The 21001-nt window shown below is 37.3% G+C and overlaps 1 protein-coding gene across 1 annotated transcript; it reads left to right on the top strand.

Moving 5' to 3' along the window:
• Positions 1–550: 550 nt before the first annotated feature.
• Positions 551–20543, top strand: CRISP2 (cysteine rich secretory protein 2). The gene is made up of 8 exons (XM_045542158.1): positions 551–605; positions 3359–3436; positions 9741–9857; positions 10825–10912; positions 13527–13672; positions 14101–14198; positions 16115–16203; positions 20014–20543. Exons 2-8 carry the CDS (start codon positions 3368–3370, stop codon positions 20139–20141), a joined length of 735 nt encoding a protein of 244 aa, XP_045398114.1. The 5' UTR covers positions 551–605; positions 3359–3367; the 3' UTR covers positions 20142–20543.
• The last annotated feature ends 458 nt before the right edge of the window (positions 20544–21001 follow it).

The following is a 21001-nucleotide window of genomic DNA, read 5'->3' as shown; positions in this document are numbered from 1 at the left end:
TACTCTCTGGGTTGGCTATATCAACTCTAGTTTTTCTGATCCACCTCTGTCTCTATTAATATTGAATCATTTTTCCTTTATAGTATTTTATAGGATTTCTTTTCATCTTTTCATTCTTTTACTCTTCCTTCTTCAGTGAAAATGTTAAATGTCTTATTACAATTAAAAATAGGTTAATTTGCATCTTCATATTATATTTGGATATTAAACATGGAAATGTATGAGGCTGATTGTTATCTGGGTCACTTTATCCTGGTACAGGTTGAGTATCCCTAATCCAAAAATCCAAAATCCAAATTCTCCAAAATCTGAAACTTTTTGAGCACCAACATAATGCTTTCCTCACCAACTGGTCGTCATGAGAGAAAAGAGAACTGTGCTTTCCATAAGGGAAAGGATTTTTCTCGGTGCAGCCGTAGACAGGGGTAGGGAAGTGGGGGGAGGAATCCCGGCAACGAAATAACAGTTCTGACGTCATAGAGCCCCGTGACGTCGTTCACATCTGGTGGCGTGGGGACTTCACAATGGCCTTTTGAGGAGGAGTGAGCAGCAGTCAGCTTCTGGCTCCGACCCTGCAGCACGAAGATCTGTGCTCCGGAGCCAGGGTGAGTACTAGGCGAGCTGGGAGATCGGAAATGAGCAGGGTTGGGGAGGTGGGGTGAAGACAGAGGAGAAAAAGATCTTTGAGATGAGGGGGCTTCTCTTCCTCCTTGGCACCTCTTCTGGCACTCTCAAGGGCGTGTCAGCTGATTAAGGGCAGACTGATAGTTCGCTTTTGTTGTTTAGCACGGATCCACCAAAGACTTTCGACATGCTTTTTTTATGTTTAGCCTATTGAAACTCTTTACCTACCTTTTAGGTAAATCATTCTGTTCACATGGAACCCCCTGAATCATCAGTAGAAGCCTGAAGTCATTTCTAAGCTTGACTTTTCATGAGGTCAAATTAGAACTTTAATTTCTTATTAATGTTTTGAATGAACAGTTATTGGAAACTATATAACAATTAGAATTGAGGTGATTGACTCTTCTGGACTTTATGTCATCTATTGACTTCCAGGATTAAAAACTTGACGAGATAAAGGTGTGACTCCCCATCCCCAATCCATTTAGTCAGTGCTCACTGTGTGGATCCCTACTTAGAGAAATGACCTCATGAGGAGTGTATAGGTTGAAGTCCTAGATGAGAGACTGGGAGTCTTAAAACTATACCGTGATTTTCCAGGTAAATTAGCCAACCAATAATTATTGAACTTCTGTAAGAAGTTTAAGAAGTCCACTTTTTTGTTAGTGTTTAAAAGAAATACCAAAACATTGAAACAGAATCTGATCTCAGAAGATTATGGTCTTAATGATGGGATCAAATAAATACAGTGAAGTATGAGATGCTAAATGGTTGAGTCAAATTTTAAGTTTGTTACAAGAGATTAAAGACGATATCTGTAAGAGGATTCTTTACATCTTCATTTTGAATATTCTCTGCTTTCCCACTTTGTAAGTTTATGAAACTATACACCCTGCTCTTCCTACAGGCACTTTAGGAGAACCAGAATGACATAGTTTCATTCTAAAAGTAAATAATATAATTAATTTATGTGTCTGTGACTTTGAAACAATTATACTAGAGCTACATTTAATGGAAAAATGAAAAATGGATGTTGTATATTTTGTATATGCTTCCATATTAATGATTTTGCTACCCTTAATATATAGTTATGCATTAATACAGGAATTATTGAAATAAGGACATAGGGTCTCCATTGTGCTATAACAATGATTGTTTTCTCCTAGTTGAAACTATTTCCCTTTCCACATGTATTGACTTTGAAGTCATAATTGGATGAAGACTAGTTTCTGACATTACCTAAGAACTTACCATTGGCATAAATTAATTAACTGTTCTAAGCCTTAATTTCTTCATTTGTTAAATATAGTCATACCCAATAAGGTATGAGAATTAATTCACACTTTTTTTTTAATTTGAGATAGAGTCTCACTCTGTTGCCCAGGCTAATGTGCCATGGTGTCAGCCTAGTTCATAGCAACCTCAAACTGCTGGGCTTAGGCAATCCTCCTGCCTCAGCCTCCTGAGTAGCTGAGACTACAGTTGTGCACCACCATGCCCAGCTAATTTTTTGTATTTTTAGTAGAGATGGAGTCTTGTTCTTGCTCAGGCTGGTCTCGAATTCCTGACCTCAAGTGATCCTCCTGCCTCAGCCTCCCAGAGTGCTAGGATTATGGGTGTGAGCCACCACGCCTGGCCCATTCATCATATTTTATCATGAACCATCAGTAAATGTTCATTCCCCTCCCTGTTATGGGCACACCATTGAGGATAGGGGGAATACATGGAACAAGTATCAATTATCTACTATTTACAAATCAGCAAAGCCTGAGAAGTACTGCAGATAAATTGTTTGGAATTTTCTCTCCCTCCAAGAATATGGGAGTGCCAATCTCATGCACAGGAAAAAAATCAAGGCAGCATCCTTTAATTTACAAAGTAAACAATTTGTGATGAAAGGCAGGAAGATGAGTGCTTCCTAAACTAAGTGGTCTTGTTGCTTCATCTAAAGGACTTAGCATTTTTTGACATACTGAGAAAGGACAACGTGGGCAATGAAATGGTGATTGTCTTTTAAAAAAATATTGAAAATGTTAAAAACCTTTGTACCAAATCATGGATTGAGCAAACTTGAACAGACTATATTTTCAATACATTAATTTTATTTATGTTTTTCTGTACAGGGAAATTTGAAAATATACACAAATACAAGGAAGAAAAGAAACATAACTTAAAATTGCTGCATTAGAGAATAACCACTAATACAGTGTTTGTACATTTATGTCTGTGCAATCAGAACCTTGAAATCTTGATTAGAGTCTTGTGTAAATAAAAATACAAGCAATTCTACTTTTCCTAGAGAATAGCAAATCAAGATAATACATACTGACAAGAAACTTACCTAAAAAACTGAGATGAATAATGATTGTCAGTACCATAATTACCAATGAAGGAATCTATGGAATCTATTTTCTCCACATTTTCTTTTTGATGGGGTAAGGTCAAGAAAACTAGGCAAAAAGAAGGGAGTATGTCCCTTGCCTTAATAGATGTATCTCCAGGGCATCAGTAAAACTCTTAAGATTTTTTTTTATTGTCCCTATCAGAGGCGAGGTTGGTTCTACTATGATTCTACTGGCACCATATGGCATTCTTCTCTTGTCACATCATTAATGAATTTGAGAATCACAGTTCCTTTGAGATAACCAAGATCGTTACAATGGTTTTCATCCTTTTAATGAGGAAGTCCTTGTACTACTTGTTTTAATGCTGACATTTGTTTTCTTTGACTTAGTTTCCATCAATGGCCTTATTACCGGTGCTGCTGTTTCTGGTTACTACACTGCTTCCATCTTTACCCACCGAAGGAAAGGTAAGGTTAAAATGGAAAATCTGAAAGAGCTATCAGCAATTTTTGGAGATGACAAGCTATTTCAAGAGTGGAAGGCACAAGAGTGTCGCATATGTCACAGAACTCTCATTGTTAGCTCAGAACACTTAACACAGTCATTGTGATCAAAGGCTAAGGTGGTGCTGTATGTATGTATGTATGTAGTAGCCACCAGTGGCATGTGGCTATTGAACATTTGAAATGAGGCTTGAACAAACAAGGAGTACTACAAGGGTAAGATACTCACCAGATTTGGAAGATTTAGAACAAAAAAAGAAGAAAATGTCGTATTAATAATTTTTATATTAAATATATGATGAAATGATAATATTTTTGATATTTAGCAAATAACGTATTAGGTTCTTAGGGCTGTTGTAACAAACTACCACAAGCTTGGTGGCTTAAAACAACAGAAATGTATTCTCTCTGAGTTTTGGAGGCCAGAAGTCTGCAATCAGGGTATCTGCAGAGGTGCACTCCGTCTGGAGGATCTATGAGGAATTATTCCATGCCTTTCTTGTAGCTTCTGGTGACTTGTGCCAGTGCTTAGCATCCCTTGGCTTGTGGCTACATCACTCCTGCCTCTCTGCCTGTATCCGCACATTACCTGCTCCTCTCTGTGTGTCTCTTATAAAGACACTTGTCATTAGATTTAGGGCCCACTTGGGCAATGTAGGATAATCTTGTCTTGAGATCCTTAACTTAATTACATCTATAAAGATTTTTTTTTCCCAAATAAGATCACATGTACAGATTCTGAGGATTAGGATATATCCTTTAGGAGACTACCAATTAACTCATTACATATATTATTTAAATTAATACTACCCATTTATTTTTATTTTTTTACTATGGCCACCTAAAATTAAAATTGTACATCATGTTTGAATTATATCTCTAATGGACAGCACTGGTGTATGGGTTTATTTTTTAATTAATTAATTTTTTTTTAATTTCAAAATATTAAAAGGGTACAAATGTTTTTGATACATAGATACCTTGTGTAATGCTTAAGTCAGGGCTTTTGGTGTGTCTGTCACCTGAATAGTGTTCAATGTACTCAACAGGTAAGTTTTTATCCCATACCTCTCCTCCCATCCTTTCCCCTTCTTGGATTCCAATGTCCTTTATATCTCTTTGTGCTCATGTGTGCCCATTGTTTAGCTCTCACTTATTACTGAGAATATATGGTGTTTGCCTTTCCATTCCTGAGATAATCCACTAACAGTCTCCAGTTCCATCCAAGTTGCTGCAAATAACATTATTTCATTGCTTTTTGTGGCTGCATAGTACTCCATGGTACATATATACCACATTTGCTTGTGAATTGATAGGCACTTAGGTTGGTTCCACATCTTTGCAATTGTAAATTGTGCTGCAATAAATACTTGGGAGCTGGAATCTTTTTGACAAAATGACTTTTTTTCTTTGGGGTAGATACCCAGGAGTGGGATTGCTGAATTGAATGGTATGTCTACATTTCTTTTTTTCAGTAATATCCATACTGTTTTCCATAGAGGTTGTACTAATTTGCAGTCCCACCAACAGTGGTTTTTTGACTTTTTAATAATGGCCATTCTGATGGAGGTAAAGTGGTATCTCACTGTGGTTTTAGTTTGCATTTTTTTGATGATTAGTGATGTTGAGCATATTTTCAAATCTTTGGCCTTTTATCTACCTTCTTTTGAAAAACTTGTCTTTTGCCCACATTTTAATGTGGGGTTTTTTGTTGTTGTTTTTTTTGTGTGTTTTTGTTTTGTTTTTGCTGATTTGTTTGAGTTCTTGTAGATTCTGGATATTAGCCCTTTGTTAGATGTATAATTTGTGAATATTTTCACCCATTCAGTAAGTTGTCTATTATTTCCTTTGCTGTTCAGAAGCTTTTTAATTTAATTAAGTGACATTTATTTATTTTTGTTGTTGCTGTATCTACTTTGGGGGTCTTAGTCATAAATTTTTTGCCTAAGCCAATGTCTAGAAGAATTTTTCCTATGTTTTCTTCTAGAATTTTTAAGGTTTCATGCCTTACATTTAAGTCTTTTATGCATTGTGAATTCGTGTTGTTGCTTTCATCTTACAGCATGTAGAATTTTCTCATTCATTTTGACTTTGGCCAGGTTGATGATTATGTGTCTTAGAGATGTCCTAGTTGCTACAAATCTTCCCAGTATTCCATAACCATTTTATATCTGGATATGTGAATCTCTGGCATTATCAGGGAAGTTCTCCTATTATTCCATCAAATAGGTTTTCCAGGCTTTTTGTTTATTCTTCTTCTCCCTCTAGGGTAACTATAATTCATATATTGACTCATTTCAGATAGTCCCATATTTCTCTTTGTGATTGTTCTCTTTTTTATTACTTTTCTTGCATCTTTTACTAACTGGATTAGTTCAAAAGGCTTGTGTTCAAGCTCTGAGATTCTTTCTTCTTTTTAGTCTAGTCTGTTTTTGAAGCTTTCTGACATATTTTGTAATTCCCTAAATGATTCTTTCATTTCTTTAAGTTCTGTTAAATTCTTTCTAATATTGTCTATTTCTTTAGTGAGTTTTTCATATTTTTCATTCATGTCCTGAAATATTTTTTTGGCTTCATTTTGTTGGGTTTGAATTTTCTCTTCAAATCCATTCATCTTGTTTGCCATCCATATTATGAATTCCATTTCTGACATTTCATTTGGTTAGGGTCCATTGCTATGAAACTACTGCAATCCTTTGCAGGTGTTAAACCAACTGGTTTTTTTCAGGTTCTCTGAGTTCTTTGCTGGTTTCTTCTCATCTGCCAGCTCAGGGCTGATAGGTTTACAACGTACCTGTTCTCCTTTGCTAGGAACTCTCCTACTTAGTGATAAGGAGGAGAAATCCCTGTATAAAGCTTTTGTGTCCTACTCTAGAAGATTGACCCAGCAGGAGAAGGGCAGATGCACTGTGAGTCCATAACACAGCTGTTCTCCTGTGGTTGTCACAGTCCAAGCTGGTGCTGGGGGATATTTGTTTGGATTGGGCCCCAGGCCAGTGTTGAAAGCTTGGGCAGGAGGCTGGGCAAGTCCTTCTCCACAGAGGCAGGTTGTGGGGCTTTGGTGGGCTCCTGAGCTTGTCATCAGACTGCAGCTAGCATTGGGACAGATTGCAGGACCTTGGTGGATGCCTGGGATGTTGTAGGATCTTGTCCAGTGCCTGGTTGGGCCACAGGACCTTGACAGGTGCCTTTGTGGGTTGCAGGACCTTGGCAGGTGCCTGGTCAAGTCATGGGACCTTGGCCAGCTCCTGGGTAGGTTGTAGGACCTTGGCAGGTCCCTAGGCACACTGCAGGATCACAGCCAGTGGGGCAGGTCACAGGAACTTGTCAGGTGCCTGCACAGATCACGGGACCTTGGCAGGTGACTGTGTGGGGCACAGGACTTTGGCAGGTGCCTGGACAGGTCAGGGGTCTTGGCTGGTTGCGGAACCACAGCTGACGGTGGGATGGCTCCTCAGGATGCAGTGGCTGGGCCACCCATGTTTGAAGGGGCCAGGGTGATGTGTGGTGCCTTGCTGGAGAGCCACATTGGCCAGAGCTTTACCTCCACCCAGATGTGACATTGGCAGCTGCTGTGGTGCCTCCCAGGTAGCAGCACTGGTACTATCAAGATGGCAAGATGGTGGTAGCTTTCCCCAGGTACCTTCCAATCTTGCTGAGTGAGAAACAGCACCCCTCCTCTCCCAAAATTTGGCCGTCTCAAGTCGCTTCTCTGATGATTCACAATGCTCTCTCTGAGATGGTCCATCCACAGGTGAACCTCTGCCCGCAACCTCTGCTCCTCTCCTTGAGAGCAGTGAGTGCACGCTGCTTTAGTCTATGAACTTGGCTCCTCCTCCCTATGGTTTTAAAAAGCTAATGGTAGTTCTCCTACCCCAAGATCTTTTCTGATTTCCTTAATTTTAATCCTTTTCAATGTGATCCCCACAGAAAATTAACACTATATTTGTATAATCTTAAATTAGCACAACTGCTTCACATGTATCAGCACCCCTAACTTTTATAGTTACTGTGTAAGAATAGACCTGTTTTTAAAGTTAAAACAAAAATGGTAACCCTAAAGGTCTTGGTGTTTTGTTTGTTAATGATCATAGAGTTAGTATGTGAATGGCCCATGTCTTAACAGCAGATCTTCTAGTTATTTGTAATATGCTACCTTGTTTAAATGATCCCAGAATATGGTCAATCATCTTCAATGGTGGAGCGTGTACTGCTCATATATGATCTGTTTCTCCTGGCCAGATAGCTTCTGAATGTGAGGAGCTTTGGTCTTTGTTGTTCTCATACTTTCTTTAACTCTGGGCACAGTAGACTAGCGAGGGCTCTTCAGACTGGAGAATTCTGACACTTGGTTCAAACTTCATTGTCATTCAGAAATATAAGTCATTGTGTTTTCATAATCAAATTATCAATGTGGAGATAATTTATTTATTACTTAGGGATTCATTCAAATAATTTGCTATTTTTTCAACTTTTCACAAAATATTTTTCTTTTATGGCCCTTTCCAGGCCGCTTTAACCTCTCTGGCCCATCTCCTGGTCTTCATTTATAAAATTATTGTCACCTGGCCTTTCACACCACAGAATGTTTACTGATTAGATACTCTACATATGCTCTGCCTAATATGATTTTCTGAGCTTTCTCAAGATGCTCAGAAAACACTGTTCATCTTTCAAAATGTCAGCCCAGATTCATCTTTTGTGAATCCTTCCCTGACTATGAGCAAGAAGAATCGATCCCTCCTCCGTCTGTGTCTTGTGGATCCCCCCATCAGTTTGTTATCATATGGTATTACAATTATTTACTTATGCCATGTCACCCATCTAATATAAACCTTCTAAATATAGACACATGCCATATTTTATTCATTTTATTCTCAAACACTTAATATTTTTAGTTATTTAATGAAAGCTTTATGAATACTCATAAAAAACCAAATACATCTCTTCTTCAGTAGAATTTTTATCTACAAAGCAAGATGCTTCTTTTTTTCTCAGAAACCAACTTTTGATGTGTTTTGCAATGAAACTACTTTAAGCAGGTTTTTGAGTTCAGTAGAAAATAACTAGGTGTGCTATTTTACACTTTGATGTAATGCAGAGATTGGCCTCTACTGATATTTGACATATGCATCCTTTCTAACTTAGGAGTCAGTAACTATGCCATATTTATTGGTACAACGGCATTTCCTAATAGTCTCCTTGTCCTTAGGAACGTGAAAGCAGGAAAGAGAAATGGTCGTATGGTAGCTAAGGGCAATGAAATGTGGTCCAACCTCTGCTGGCAGTATGTGGAGAGCCTTGAGTGAACTCAGTGTGCGAGGAGGGGAGGGTAACTTACCCCAGGTGTCAGATAAAATCTAGAAGGGGCCCTGTCCTTTTAGACTTATACTTCAACATCTTGGTCATCCCTATATAATATCACACTCTTGTGTAAATTTGAAGCATCACATGGCTTAGACCTTGAACCAACAGTTTGCACACCCTGTTTATTCCTCTCACAGTTACTCCCACCCCACCCCCACACACAGCCACAAAGATAAACCAAAAATACCAGCACCTGATTTAATACCTTGTCAGTAACATTCCTGTTCCTAAAAGGAATAAATTCAATGCTAGTCCATTCACTAGATGGATCTGCTGCCTCCACCTTGCCTTGAAGATTTTTTTAGTATTACAAAGCTGTTTTTTGAGCACCCCTGTAAAATCTGCTTCATGATAGGTACGTTGGTTTTACTGCAGTACTGAATGTGAGACACACACTTACACTGGGCCTAAACATTCACTCCTTAATACTGTCAGGGCAAACTTCCCCTTAATGTCTAGGATTAATCAAATGTTTCCACCCTTACCTCACCTGGTTACAACCTGATCAAATGTGAATACATATGTCTTAAGGTTCCAATTGTGTACCTTTGTGGTTATAAAATATTATCCATCATATGTCTGTAAAAATCATACTGAAGGCTCCCTTGAAACGTGAAATTGGCATATGTGGCCTCAGAAGAGTTTTCAATTTGTCATTAATTACTCCCAAGTCTCAAAGCATCAATCTACTACTTTCCTATTTAAATGTCATAGCTTTGGCTCAGATTCACTGGCAATGCTTAACAGCTAATATTTGCTTTTAACATTTATGCAATACCACATGATAACTAAATATTGTGCAGTTTTTAAAGTGATCTTTGTTCTCTTGAATTAACTTACTCATTATTACATGTAATTTCCAAATATGTTAAAAAATAATGCTAATTTTATTTTCTTTTAGGATCCAGCTTTTACTGCTTTGTTAACCACCCAAACACAAGTGCAAATAGAGATCGTAAATAAACACAATGAACTGAGGAGAGCAGTCTCTCCACCTGCCAGCAACATGCTAAAGATGGTAAGAGGCAGCATGTAAGGAAAGGGGTGTGGACTAGCTGACGAAGGAGCAGGCAGCTGGCCACTGGCATCTCTTAAGAACTTTGTATTTTGCTATTTTATTTGAACTGTTATATAAGGAGAACTGTATTTCTTATTTTTGCACCTTTTTTCTTTTTTATTATTATGGGTACATAATAGTGGTGTATCTTTATAGGGTAACATGTGATGTTTTGATGCAGGCATACAATGTGAATTAATCAAATCAAGGTAATTGGGGTATCTATCACCTCAGGCACTTGTCATTTCTTTGGGTTAGGAACATTCCAATGCCACTCTTTTAGTGAAAGTATACACTAACATATTGTTGATTATAGTCTCTATATGGTTACAGGATTGTTAAGTTGGGAAGGCAGAATTAGAAGCCAAATCTTTGGGCAGCCAGTACGAAGCTGTCACATTTCTTTGTTCTCTATTTTTCGTAGTAGACAATAAAGAAATCCCCTTTCCTTTCAGGATCAGTGTGATTTATTGTAAGTAAAAGCCCACTTCCAGGGCACAGTCCCTAAAAGCCAGGTATCTCCAATATGAAAACAATTGTCTACAAATGGAGTTAGGAATAACCAAGGCCAGATTATTTCTATTAAAACATAAATAGAATCCATGTTTATCAAAACCTAGAGTAGCACCATTCCTAAAAATCCTATGTGGCTGCCATGCTCTCATAAATAGCCACATATTATTGCGTTAGATATTTTGCTTTTCAGACAGGTTACCTATGGACTTTTCTTCATGGGGAGACAGGCTCTGGGAGAGATAAAGATATCAAAAACAAACAAACGAAAAGACATTTTAATAACAATAATAATTAGATAATACATCTGCAGAAATTTTAAAGTATTGCAAATCAACCTACCAATCAGATTATAAAATACGTGCTTCATTGTGGTTGAATCCTTAAGTGTATTTTGTTTTCTTGTGACATTTAGGAATGGAACAGAGAAGCATCAGCAAATGCTCAAAAGTGGGCAAATAAGTGCACATTAGAACACAGTGATCCTGAGGACCGAAAAACCAGTATGTAAATTAGTAAATATCTGTTGAATAAATGAACAAATAAAATAACAATGGATGATTGCAGGATATTGCATAAAGAAGACTTTGAGAATAAATATTTCTTATACTACTGTCTTTTTAAAGTCAAAGTGTTTGTATACAGAGGAATAATTACAGTAAGAATAATTGTATGTTTATTCACTGGTTACATTATGCAAAGAATTTCTCACACAGTATCTCATTTGCTCCTCTCAACCAGCTCATGAGTAAAGCACATCACATAGCATCTTTTTATTTTATTTTATTTTTGGTAATTTTAAAGATTTGAGAGAAAACTGTCTTATCCAAGAACACAACTTGGAGTAGTGTCTTACTAGAAATTTTTAACCAGGCTTTCTGATTTCTAACTCAATGCCCCTTTTGTGACATTAGGTAGCTGTTTGATGTTTTAAAATCTATATTTTGTATTCATCAAATATATTGAATTTTATCTTTAGTTATTCCTGAGTTTTGCTCTAAAAACACTTAACCTTCTAAATCATACTAAAAATTATATTCAAAATTCATACAAAAATGAATATGTTGATTTATTTTAAAATTTTTTTACATGAAGTACTCAAGTATTTTGTTTGGGCTGGGTGCCACAATGCGTGGAATACTATATCAGACTCAAAAGTAAAATGTCAAAAATTATAAAAACCATGAGAAAAAAACTTATATGCGTGAACTTTACATAAAATATTTACTTACATTATCAAGAATGACATACATACAGGCCAGCCCAATTTGAAAGTAGTGAATAATATACATGTTATTTCAGTCAAGCTATTATTATTTTTATTGTTGATGCTATAATAATAATGAAATTATGAAGAGAGATGACTGCATTCTGTGGACTATTGAAACAAATGGTCTTAGAGATTCAAGACCATTTCTTTCTTCTCTATGAAAGTAGACATGTGAGAAAGTTTTATGCCATCTTTAAGCAGCATGTAGACATTACATTTCAAACTACTAAAATGTAAATATTAAGTGAAGGCTTGCAAAAACTAGACAAATGCTGCTGGGCTGCAAGGCACTTCTTGCCTAACTCTCTGAGGAGGATTTGGGCTTTTGATATTCTGATTTCCTGGTTAAGGAAAGAATCACAAATTTTTAAAACTGTCATCCCTACTGGTGTCAGTTGTCTCTTGTTTGGTACTTTTAAAGACTGCCTAAGAAGCCTTTTTTTTTTTTTTTTTCAAACTTCACACAAAATCAGAAACATTTATTTAGGGTCCTATATGTGAAAAATCTCTAGTGAGGGTTACAAGAGCAAGAAAATATTAGAGGTGGCCACTTCCATGAGCAAGCTTACAATATAAAGCTGAGAACACAGGAGACACACATATGTGAAGAATTTAGCCTGCAAACAAATGCATCTTTGGCAATCCAGAGGAAGAAAGATTTTTAAATCCTAAAAATCTAAAAATTTCATCTTGGCTCCAGCCACAGTGGTTCATGTCTATAATCCCATCACTTTGGGAGGCCAACTCAAGAGGATTGCTTGAGGTCAAAAGTTTGAGACCAGCCTGGGCAACATAACAAGACTTCAGCTGTACAATTTATTTATTTATTTTTTCAGCTTATCATCATGGAGGGTACAAAAGTTCAGGCCACATACACTGCCCATGTCCCGCCCATCCCCCCGAGTCAGAACTTCAAGCGTGTCCATTCCCCAGATAGTGCGCATTGCACTCATCATGTAGTTATATCCCCATCTCCTCCCCCAACCCCCCATCCCCCCTAGTCAGAACATTCAAGCATGACCATTCCCCAGACGGTGTGCAATGCACTCATCATGTAGGTATGCACCATCCCCTCTCCCCACCCCCCACCTCAGTCCGATACTTAATTGGTGTTATTCCCAAATGTGCACTTAGGTGGATGATCAGGGAAACCAATTTGCTGGTGAGTACATGTGATGCTTGTTTTTTCCATTCTTGAGATACTTCACTTAATAAAATGGGTTCCAACTCTATCTAGGAGAACAAATCCATATCACCGTTATTTCTTATAGCTGAGTAATACTCCATCGTATATATATATACCACAATTTACTAATCCACTCATAAATTGATGGGCATTTGGGTTGTTTCCACATCTTTGCAATTGTGAATTGTGCTGCTATAAATATTCGGTGGCATTATAATGTACAAAATATTTTTAAAATTTAACTGGGTATGGTGGCATGTACCTGTAGTCCGAGCTACTCAGGAGGCTGCAGCAGGAGGATCCTTGCAACTAACTTGTTTGAGGTTGCAGTGAACTGTGATTGTGCTACTGCATTCCAGCATGGATGACAGACCAAGACTCTGTCTCAAACAAAAACAAGAACAAACAAAAAAGTGGAGTTTTCTCAAATTTCTCAGAGTTCTGCAAGTTCAGGCCAGCTTCAGTGTGTTAGGCAATTTTGCGTTCTAATCAGTGTTACAGCTTATAAGGACCTGAGGCACCCTCCTCTTGAATTTAGCAACAGTTAGTAACTGTGTGCCCATTGTTTGAAGGACAGTATCTTTGTGTTTGTAAGACCATTTATTTTACCACTGCATGTTTCATTTTTTTCTTTTTTATTGAATGATCTGTTCCTTCTTAGGTACAAAATGTGGTGAGAATCTCTATATGTCCAGTGACCCTACTTCCTGGTCAAATGCAATCCAAAGTTGGTATGATGAGAGCCAAGATTTTCAGTATGGTGTAGGACAAAAACAGCCTGATAAAATTACTGGACATTATACTCAGGTAAGAGGCATGGATGAAAATACCTCTGCCACAATACCTCTAATATAGCAAGCTGCTCCAAATTATGACCAACTCCCAGTGTTCAATTTGGAGGAACAGCCTGAATAGGTATAATACAGTCTTGGCATTTGCCTAGTAGATATTTCATCTAGAGCTGTCATTTTTGTCCAGGGTCTGCCAAACTCTTTGTAGGGAAGCATACTCTGTACTATTGTTACATTATAAATGGATGGAGTGGTGAATGTACGTGAAAATTTAATATATTAAAAGTTTATGACTTTGATTCAATAAATATTTTTATAAGGTATATGGCTACAAATTAGAACAGTAACATTTTTCAGTTTTATATTTGCAACTATTTGTTTTTGTTAATATTTTTCCTCTCCTCTAATGTACTCTCATATGTTTATTCCCTAATGGATTTGTAGCTTGTTTGGTACTCATCTTACCTCGTTGGATGTGGAATTGCCTACTGTCCCAATCAGGATTTTCTAAAATACTACTATGTTTGCCAATATTGTCCTGCGTAAGTACTACCTTTAGAGTTTAATGCCAGTAAATCTATGTGCAATTCATTGTTTAAAAATTCTCCTTTATTCAACAAGCCAGAATAAAAAGCACACTTCAGTAAAGTGGGGGAATAAATGTTTGGAAATATTTTTTTAAAGACTGAGACACTTTCAACTTCTCAGAGAAGAGACCAACTTCCCAGTTCCAAGTATAAAATCTGAAGATCTTTTTCCTCATTTTTAAAACAATTCTCTGTTCTCTCAACTGGCTTTCCCTTAGTTCTAGTTATCCATGAGCATGTCTAGTGTGCATTTCTCTAGGTTTGGTATCACCAGTTCTTGCATTTTCACACTCCAGGGGTGCAGATGCTTTGTGGTTAATCAAAGGGTCCTGTTGAGATTTAAAATAGAGGAAGATATATTATGATTTCAACCCTTTCTGCTCAAATACTCTTACTTATCTAAAAAAAAAAAGCATATATTATTACCATTAAAAATTATTCACATTCATTCGAGTATCAGAAGTTTTTAAGGAGATCTTCTATTTACTTCAGAACACAGAAAAAGGTAATATCTTTAGTCTTTGCTTCTCAGAATTTTTCATGTTAAACTCCATAACCTTCTTGTAAAGTCTTATTAAATAAAATGTAGCAGGAAACATGCCCCCTTGATCAGACAATATGTTTGAAGTTATCCATAAAAATTCCTATAGGTGTATTAAACATATATTCACAACATATCTTATTAGATTTAAATTTTTTAATGTTTGAAATTCTTTACTGTGGGAGGTTGGGGGGCCCCCAAACCAGATCTTTTACAGGATTTGTTTTGGAACTGCGGATAACCTATGTAGTGTTCCAGTTTGGTAAGTATTACCTCTAAAGTCATTTTCCTGCAAACACGTATTATGGCTTAAGTAGAGAGAATTGAAAGGCCCTAGAAGAATCCAACCAAACTCACTACTGGCACTCAGAGATGGGCATCTGAAGCCAGGTATTAGAAGTAACAGTTGGAATGAATAATGAGGGAAAGCAGGGGAGAGAGAACTTCCAGAACAATTTTATATCTATTTCAGTTTTTGCCAATGCTCACACATACATAGCTATATTCTGTGCAGGGAGATTGACATTCGGCCACATTGCCTCGGGTCCTTGCCCCACTTGGTACTGCTGAGGTTTGGACTCCCATGTGTTTTTAAGTGAATTAAATGACCAATAGGATAATGATCATCAGTGAATTACAGGTTAATCTGTATAAAAAGGTTAGACCCTGGATATTGTCATATATCTTTTTTTGTCTAAAATAACATTCTTTTTTGGTAAACATAAAAATCTTTCTCATACCACCCCCAGAAACTCACAGACCTTCCTCAGCACATCCGCCAAATACACACATACCACTGACTACTTAAAAATCACTGCCTCTATCTAAAAGAAAAAAAAAATATTCTGGAACAGTATTTTCTATAGTTCATATTAGAGAAATAATGGTATTTTTTTCATCTTTCAAATATAAAATGATATTGTAACACTGAATATTCATTTTCCTACTGCAACCCACTACCTCCAGGATCTTCTCATTTCTCTATGGAGGATATATTTTACCCTTAACCAGCACCTTGGGGTGCACTGCCTTAGCAATCTGATGGAGTCTACTGGAAGATGAGGAGAGTGTTGTCTTGTTTGAAATATACTATGAAAACTTTAGACTCTAATTATCCCAATTTAGTTGCTCAGCCTGTGGAATTATGGTCAAGGAGATGGGTCGATATATGAAACATCTTCTCTGAACTGCACATTGGGAATTGTAACTTTTTCAGTTTTGTTGACATACTAAAAACATTGAATGTATATTTGGTGACTGATGCTTCCCTAAGAGTATAAACTAAATAGCAAAGTGAAAAATATTTGACTTTATGTATTTTAAATTTCAGTGGTAATAATGTCGCTAAAAAGAGTACCCCTTACCAACAAGGAGCACCTTGTGCCAGTTGTCCTGATAACTGTGAAAAAGGACTATGCAGTAAGTTTCAGATAATTAAATAGTTGGTATTTTCTTTGCCTTTTTTTAATTTAAGAAATCTCCTAAAGTAAACAATTTAAGTAATGTATTTATGCAAAAGCCAAAAAATGCTCCAAAAATGTGTTTAAATAAACATTTTATACATTTCAGTAACCTACATATTATTTGTAATGGAAAGAATGTGACCATGTGTAACATAATGGGACACATACCATCAGTGTCTTTTTGTGACTATGCAGTGCCCATATTGACCATATCCGTTTCTGGTAAATAGCTCAATTCATTCAAGTTAATATCATTATACCAAAAGTGGTATTTTAAAAGATTCAAAATGCACAAATCTAAGAGTGTGAGACCACATTATGGCTCAGACTAGACAAGCACACCAAATATTACTGTTTATTTGTGCTAAGTTCATCGTGTTGATTTCCTCACTTCTTTTCTATAATATAATTAGAATCATTTGCCCTATAATTTGATAGTAGCTTTGGGTACATTTTAACAACAAAATTTAATCTATATACAGAATTGGCTCATGGAACCCACAAACATAATGTTGCAAAAGGAGAGAATAAAATAAATGTCATATAGCTCATTTTTTAAATTGCCATGAATAAAAGTAAAAGTAGCTATTTTCTTTATGTAGTGGGATGCTTTTATAAATGATAGAGTTGACCCACTCACTGTGATTTTTACCTTTTAAATGTGTTCAACTTTACTTAGCATTTCTTCCAACTCAATGGTTATTGATGATAAAGGTATAAATCAACTAATGAAGAAAAAAGTTGAATATTTATAAATGTGTTGAATGCTATTTGCTAAGAGGTTTTCTATTTATCTATTAGTAATGGGCATTCAATTGGAAGATTTTAAACAAAAGAGTGAAAAGATCAGTTATGTTATATAAAGAGCTTTCTGGCAATGGTATGTAGAAACAATTAAATGAAAGTCAGCTATAAAACTGTTAAAAAAAACATGAATTTAAAAGAAAAATGGGTATAAGATGGAGCAACATGGTAGAATAGGACCTTTTTTTTTTTTCATGGGAATTTGAGTGGGAAAGAATAGGACCCTTTAATGATCATCTCCCCAGGGAAACATTCATTTGAAGAACTACTCATGTAAAAATATATACCTTCACAAGAGCTACGGACACTAGGTGATAAATCACAGTACCTTGTTTTAGCATACTAATAAGAAAAGACATGTTGAAGATGGTAGGAAAGACAGTCTCACATTGCCTGCCCTATCCTTCCCCCAACCCCAGGCAGCATGAAAAGAGACATTGTTCACTTGGGGAGGGAAAAGGAGGTATGCTTGGGACTTTGTCTTGGAACCCAGTGCCAGGCCCTCTGCAGGAAAGCGCAGCATTAGGAAGCACACTGCAGACCCTGACTCCAGGCAATGGCCATGTAAGGAGTTTCTGAATTCACTCCAGCAACAGGGGGAAAGCCACCACTTTGATGGGATACATTTGTGTTCTGGCCCTCATGACCACCAGCTGACTAGGGTGACCTTGAATTCCAAGTGAATTAGAGCAGTAGGCAGGTGGTAGGTGCCACAGGCCTTAGGCAAGCTCTGTTGTTGCATTGGTCTGGGAGGCCCTGGGCTTCAGGTGTGACACAGCATGGTGTCAGCTGATGGAGCCATAGGATTGCCTGCATCACCCCGCAACCCCGGGCAACACAACTAGAGAGAGACAACATCCTCTTGAGGGAAAGAGAAGAAACTTGTGGGAGACTTTCCCTTAGAATCTAGTACCAAGCCTGCCAAAAAAATAAATAGCACCAGGAAGAACCCCACAGCCCCTGAATCCATCCTGGCACAGGCAAAGCCTCTAGACCTGTCCCAGCACCAAATGGGAATTGGCCACCCCAGTAGGACAGAGTCAAGTCCCAACCCGTATCACCACTGGCCAACTAAAGTGGCCTTGGACCCAAAATAAATTTTAGAAGCAGGCAGCAAGCCCAGGTGCTGTGCTAATCTGGGAGATCAGCTTCAGATGCAATAAGGCACAGCATCCTCTGTAGTGGCCACAGAATTGCTTGTGACCCACCCCTAACCAGGTTTGTGGAAAACCTGGCCTTAGGATACCCTCCAGTATCCTAGAGGATGTGACTTCAGGCTTAGAGAACTTACCAGTCAGTCTCCTTTGAATTCCCTGAAGGTCGTCTGAAGAAAGACAGGTACAAACAATCCCCAAATGTGCAGACTAGAATAAATGCCTGTTTCTTCAATGCCTAGATATTGAGATATGTTCATAACCATGGAGACTATTCAAGGAAATATGACCTCACCTCAGCCATATAAAGAAGTATAGAGTAGAATAGTCATTGCCTGTGGCTGGGGAGGGGAGATAGAAGAGGAAAATGGGGAAAGGTTGATCAATGAGTACAAAGTTATAGTTAGATAGGAAGAATAAGTTCCGATATTACACAATAGGGTGACTACAGCTAACAATAATGTATTGCGTATTTCAAAATAGCCAGAAGAGGCCAGGCATGGTGGCTCACGCCTGTAATCCTAGCACTCTGGGAGGCCGAGGTGGGTGGATCACTCGAGGTCAGGAGTTCAAGACCAGCCTGAGCAAGAGTGAGAACCCCGTCTCTACTAAAAATAGAAAAAAATTATCTGGCCAACTAAAAATATACATAGAAAAAAATTAGCCGGGCATGGTGGCGCATGCCTGTAGTCCCAGCTACTTGGGAGGCTGAGGCAGGAGGATCGCTTAAGCCCAGGAGTTTGAGGTTGCTGTGAGCTAGGCTGATGCCACGACACTCACTCTAGCCCAGGCAACAGAGCAAGACTCTGTCTCAAAAAAAAAAAAAAAAAAATAGCCAGAAGAGAGGATTTTGAATGTCATCACCACAAAGAAATTATATTTTTAAAGTGACGGAGATGCTAATTATCCTGATTTGATCACTATACAATGTATGCATGTATTGAAACATCACGTTGTACCCCATAAATATGTACAATCATTATGTGTCAATCATGAATGATATAAAACTTTTTAAAAACTATGTGTCTTTACTACAGTACTAGCAAAATGAATGAAGAAAAATGGACAGATTTGAGAGACAGAAAGTGGAATAGTCAGTGAGTTTGTTACCTGTGCTGGTTGAGTGCTGCTCCAAAGAAGAGAGGAAAGAGTTCTGGTTGATTCCAGTTCCTGGCTTCAGTTATGGAGCAGTTGAAGTGCTATTTACCTGAGATTGTGGGAGCGGGACAGGGAGACCGTACCTAAGAATTGTCAGCCTTGTGGCTAAGTATGATGGGTTTAGTTTGAGATTTGTTGAATTTGGAGCCCTTGGGGAACATCCAAGTAGAAACATCAGAGGGAAAAAGGGCATATTGTCCTTGTTTTACATCTGTACCCACCCACAAAGATTATTTACTCCAGAAAGAAAACATTGGCCTATAAAGTCATGCTTTCCAATAGTACGATATGATGGAAATGTTCTCTACCAATGTGTGCCTTGGGAGTTTAGCCACTAGTCAGTCGCAGGTGGCCTCTGAACACTTGAAATGTGGCTGGTACGATTAAGAAACTAAATTTTTAATTTAATTTAAATTTTAATACCTATATGTGGCTAGTAGGGCCCATATTGGACTCTGCGACTCTGCAGGTATAGACAGATTTAGTTACATTCATTTTTACTCTGCTTGCAGAGGGAGAAAAGTGGGACAATTCATTTTAGAAACATATCGCCAAATTTAGAATTTTCGAAGTTATAAGTGAGCTCAACTAAGATACCCCATATGTCCCTCAAGAACAAAAATGATAATGATACTCTGTTTTTGTTACAGCCAATAGTTGCCAGTATGAAGATCTCCTTAGTAACTGTGATTCCTTGAAGAAAACAGCTGGCTGTGAACATGAATTGCTCAAGGAAAAGTGCAAGGCTTCTTGCCTATGTGAAAACAAAATTTACTAACATGCCTATTGTGCATTGTGACAGCTAGGTAGAGAAGGGCTGCATCATTTAATTGATACATACCAGGGGAAAACTGTAGGCATGTTAGTTACAATTTAATTCCAAACAACAGTGTATCTTTTTCTCCTGGATCTTTAGAGAAATCTCTTTCATACAGTGATTTACAAAAGTAGCGTAGTCTTTGATGACAACTTTGAACTTTGGCATAAACTTAGTACTTTAAATTCAATGAACTGAAACAAGTCGCGGATCTTGGAAACTGTATAACCGTATGATTTAGATCACTAGAACTTTGCATCAAAATGGCAAATTTATGTGTTTCCTGAAGCAACATGCTAAAGAAGAAAAGACTGTAACATTGTCATTCCAACTACGTGATTTTTTTCCTGTATGAAGAATAAATTCAAAGCTTGACATCTACATTTGTCTTACAGCCTTTCTTTTAAGCTTTAGAATAAATATATAAGTTACCACATAGATGTGATTTTATGCCGTGTTTTTTATAGTATTCATGATGAAGTCCAGCTACACTCAGCCCAGATAAATGATCACACAGAGCACAATTTCCAAAATAGTTGTCTATAGAATTAAATTTTAACAAAAAGGGAATCAATTCTATTCTTGCTTGCTTTTTCCTTTCTGACATTTTGATCTCCTTTTTACTGGTTTTGCTGATTATAAAACAAAACAAAGCAATAAAAAAGAGGGTATAATCTGACAGAATATATAAATATAGCCTTCCAAGGAAACAAACAATAGGAATAATATTTTTAAGAGATTAATCATTTGCAAGGCTTTACATACATTTTCATCTAATATTGATAACAACAGGGTGAAGTAGTCCCATTTTATAGATGAAA

The sequence above is a fragment of the Lemur catta genome, chromosome 2 (genome assembly GCF_020740605.2).
Source record: "Lemur catta isolate mLemCat1 chromosome 2, mLemCat1.pri, whole genome shotgun sequence".
Lineage (NCBI taxonomy): Eukaryota > Metazoa > Chordata > Mammalia > Primates > Lemuridae > Lemur > Lemur catta.
This window is presented reverse-complemented; position numbering and strand designations above follow the sequence as displayed.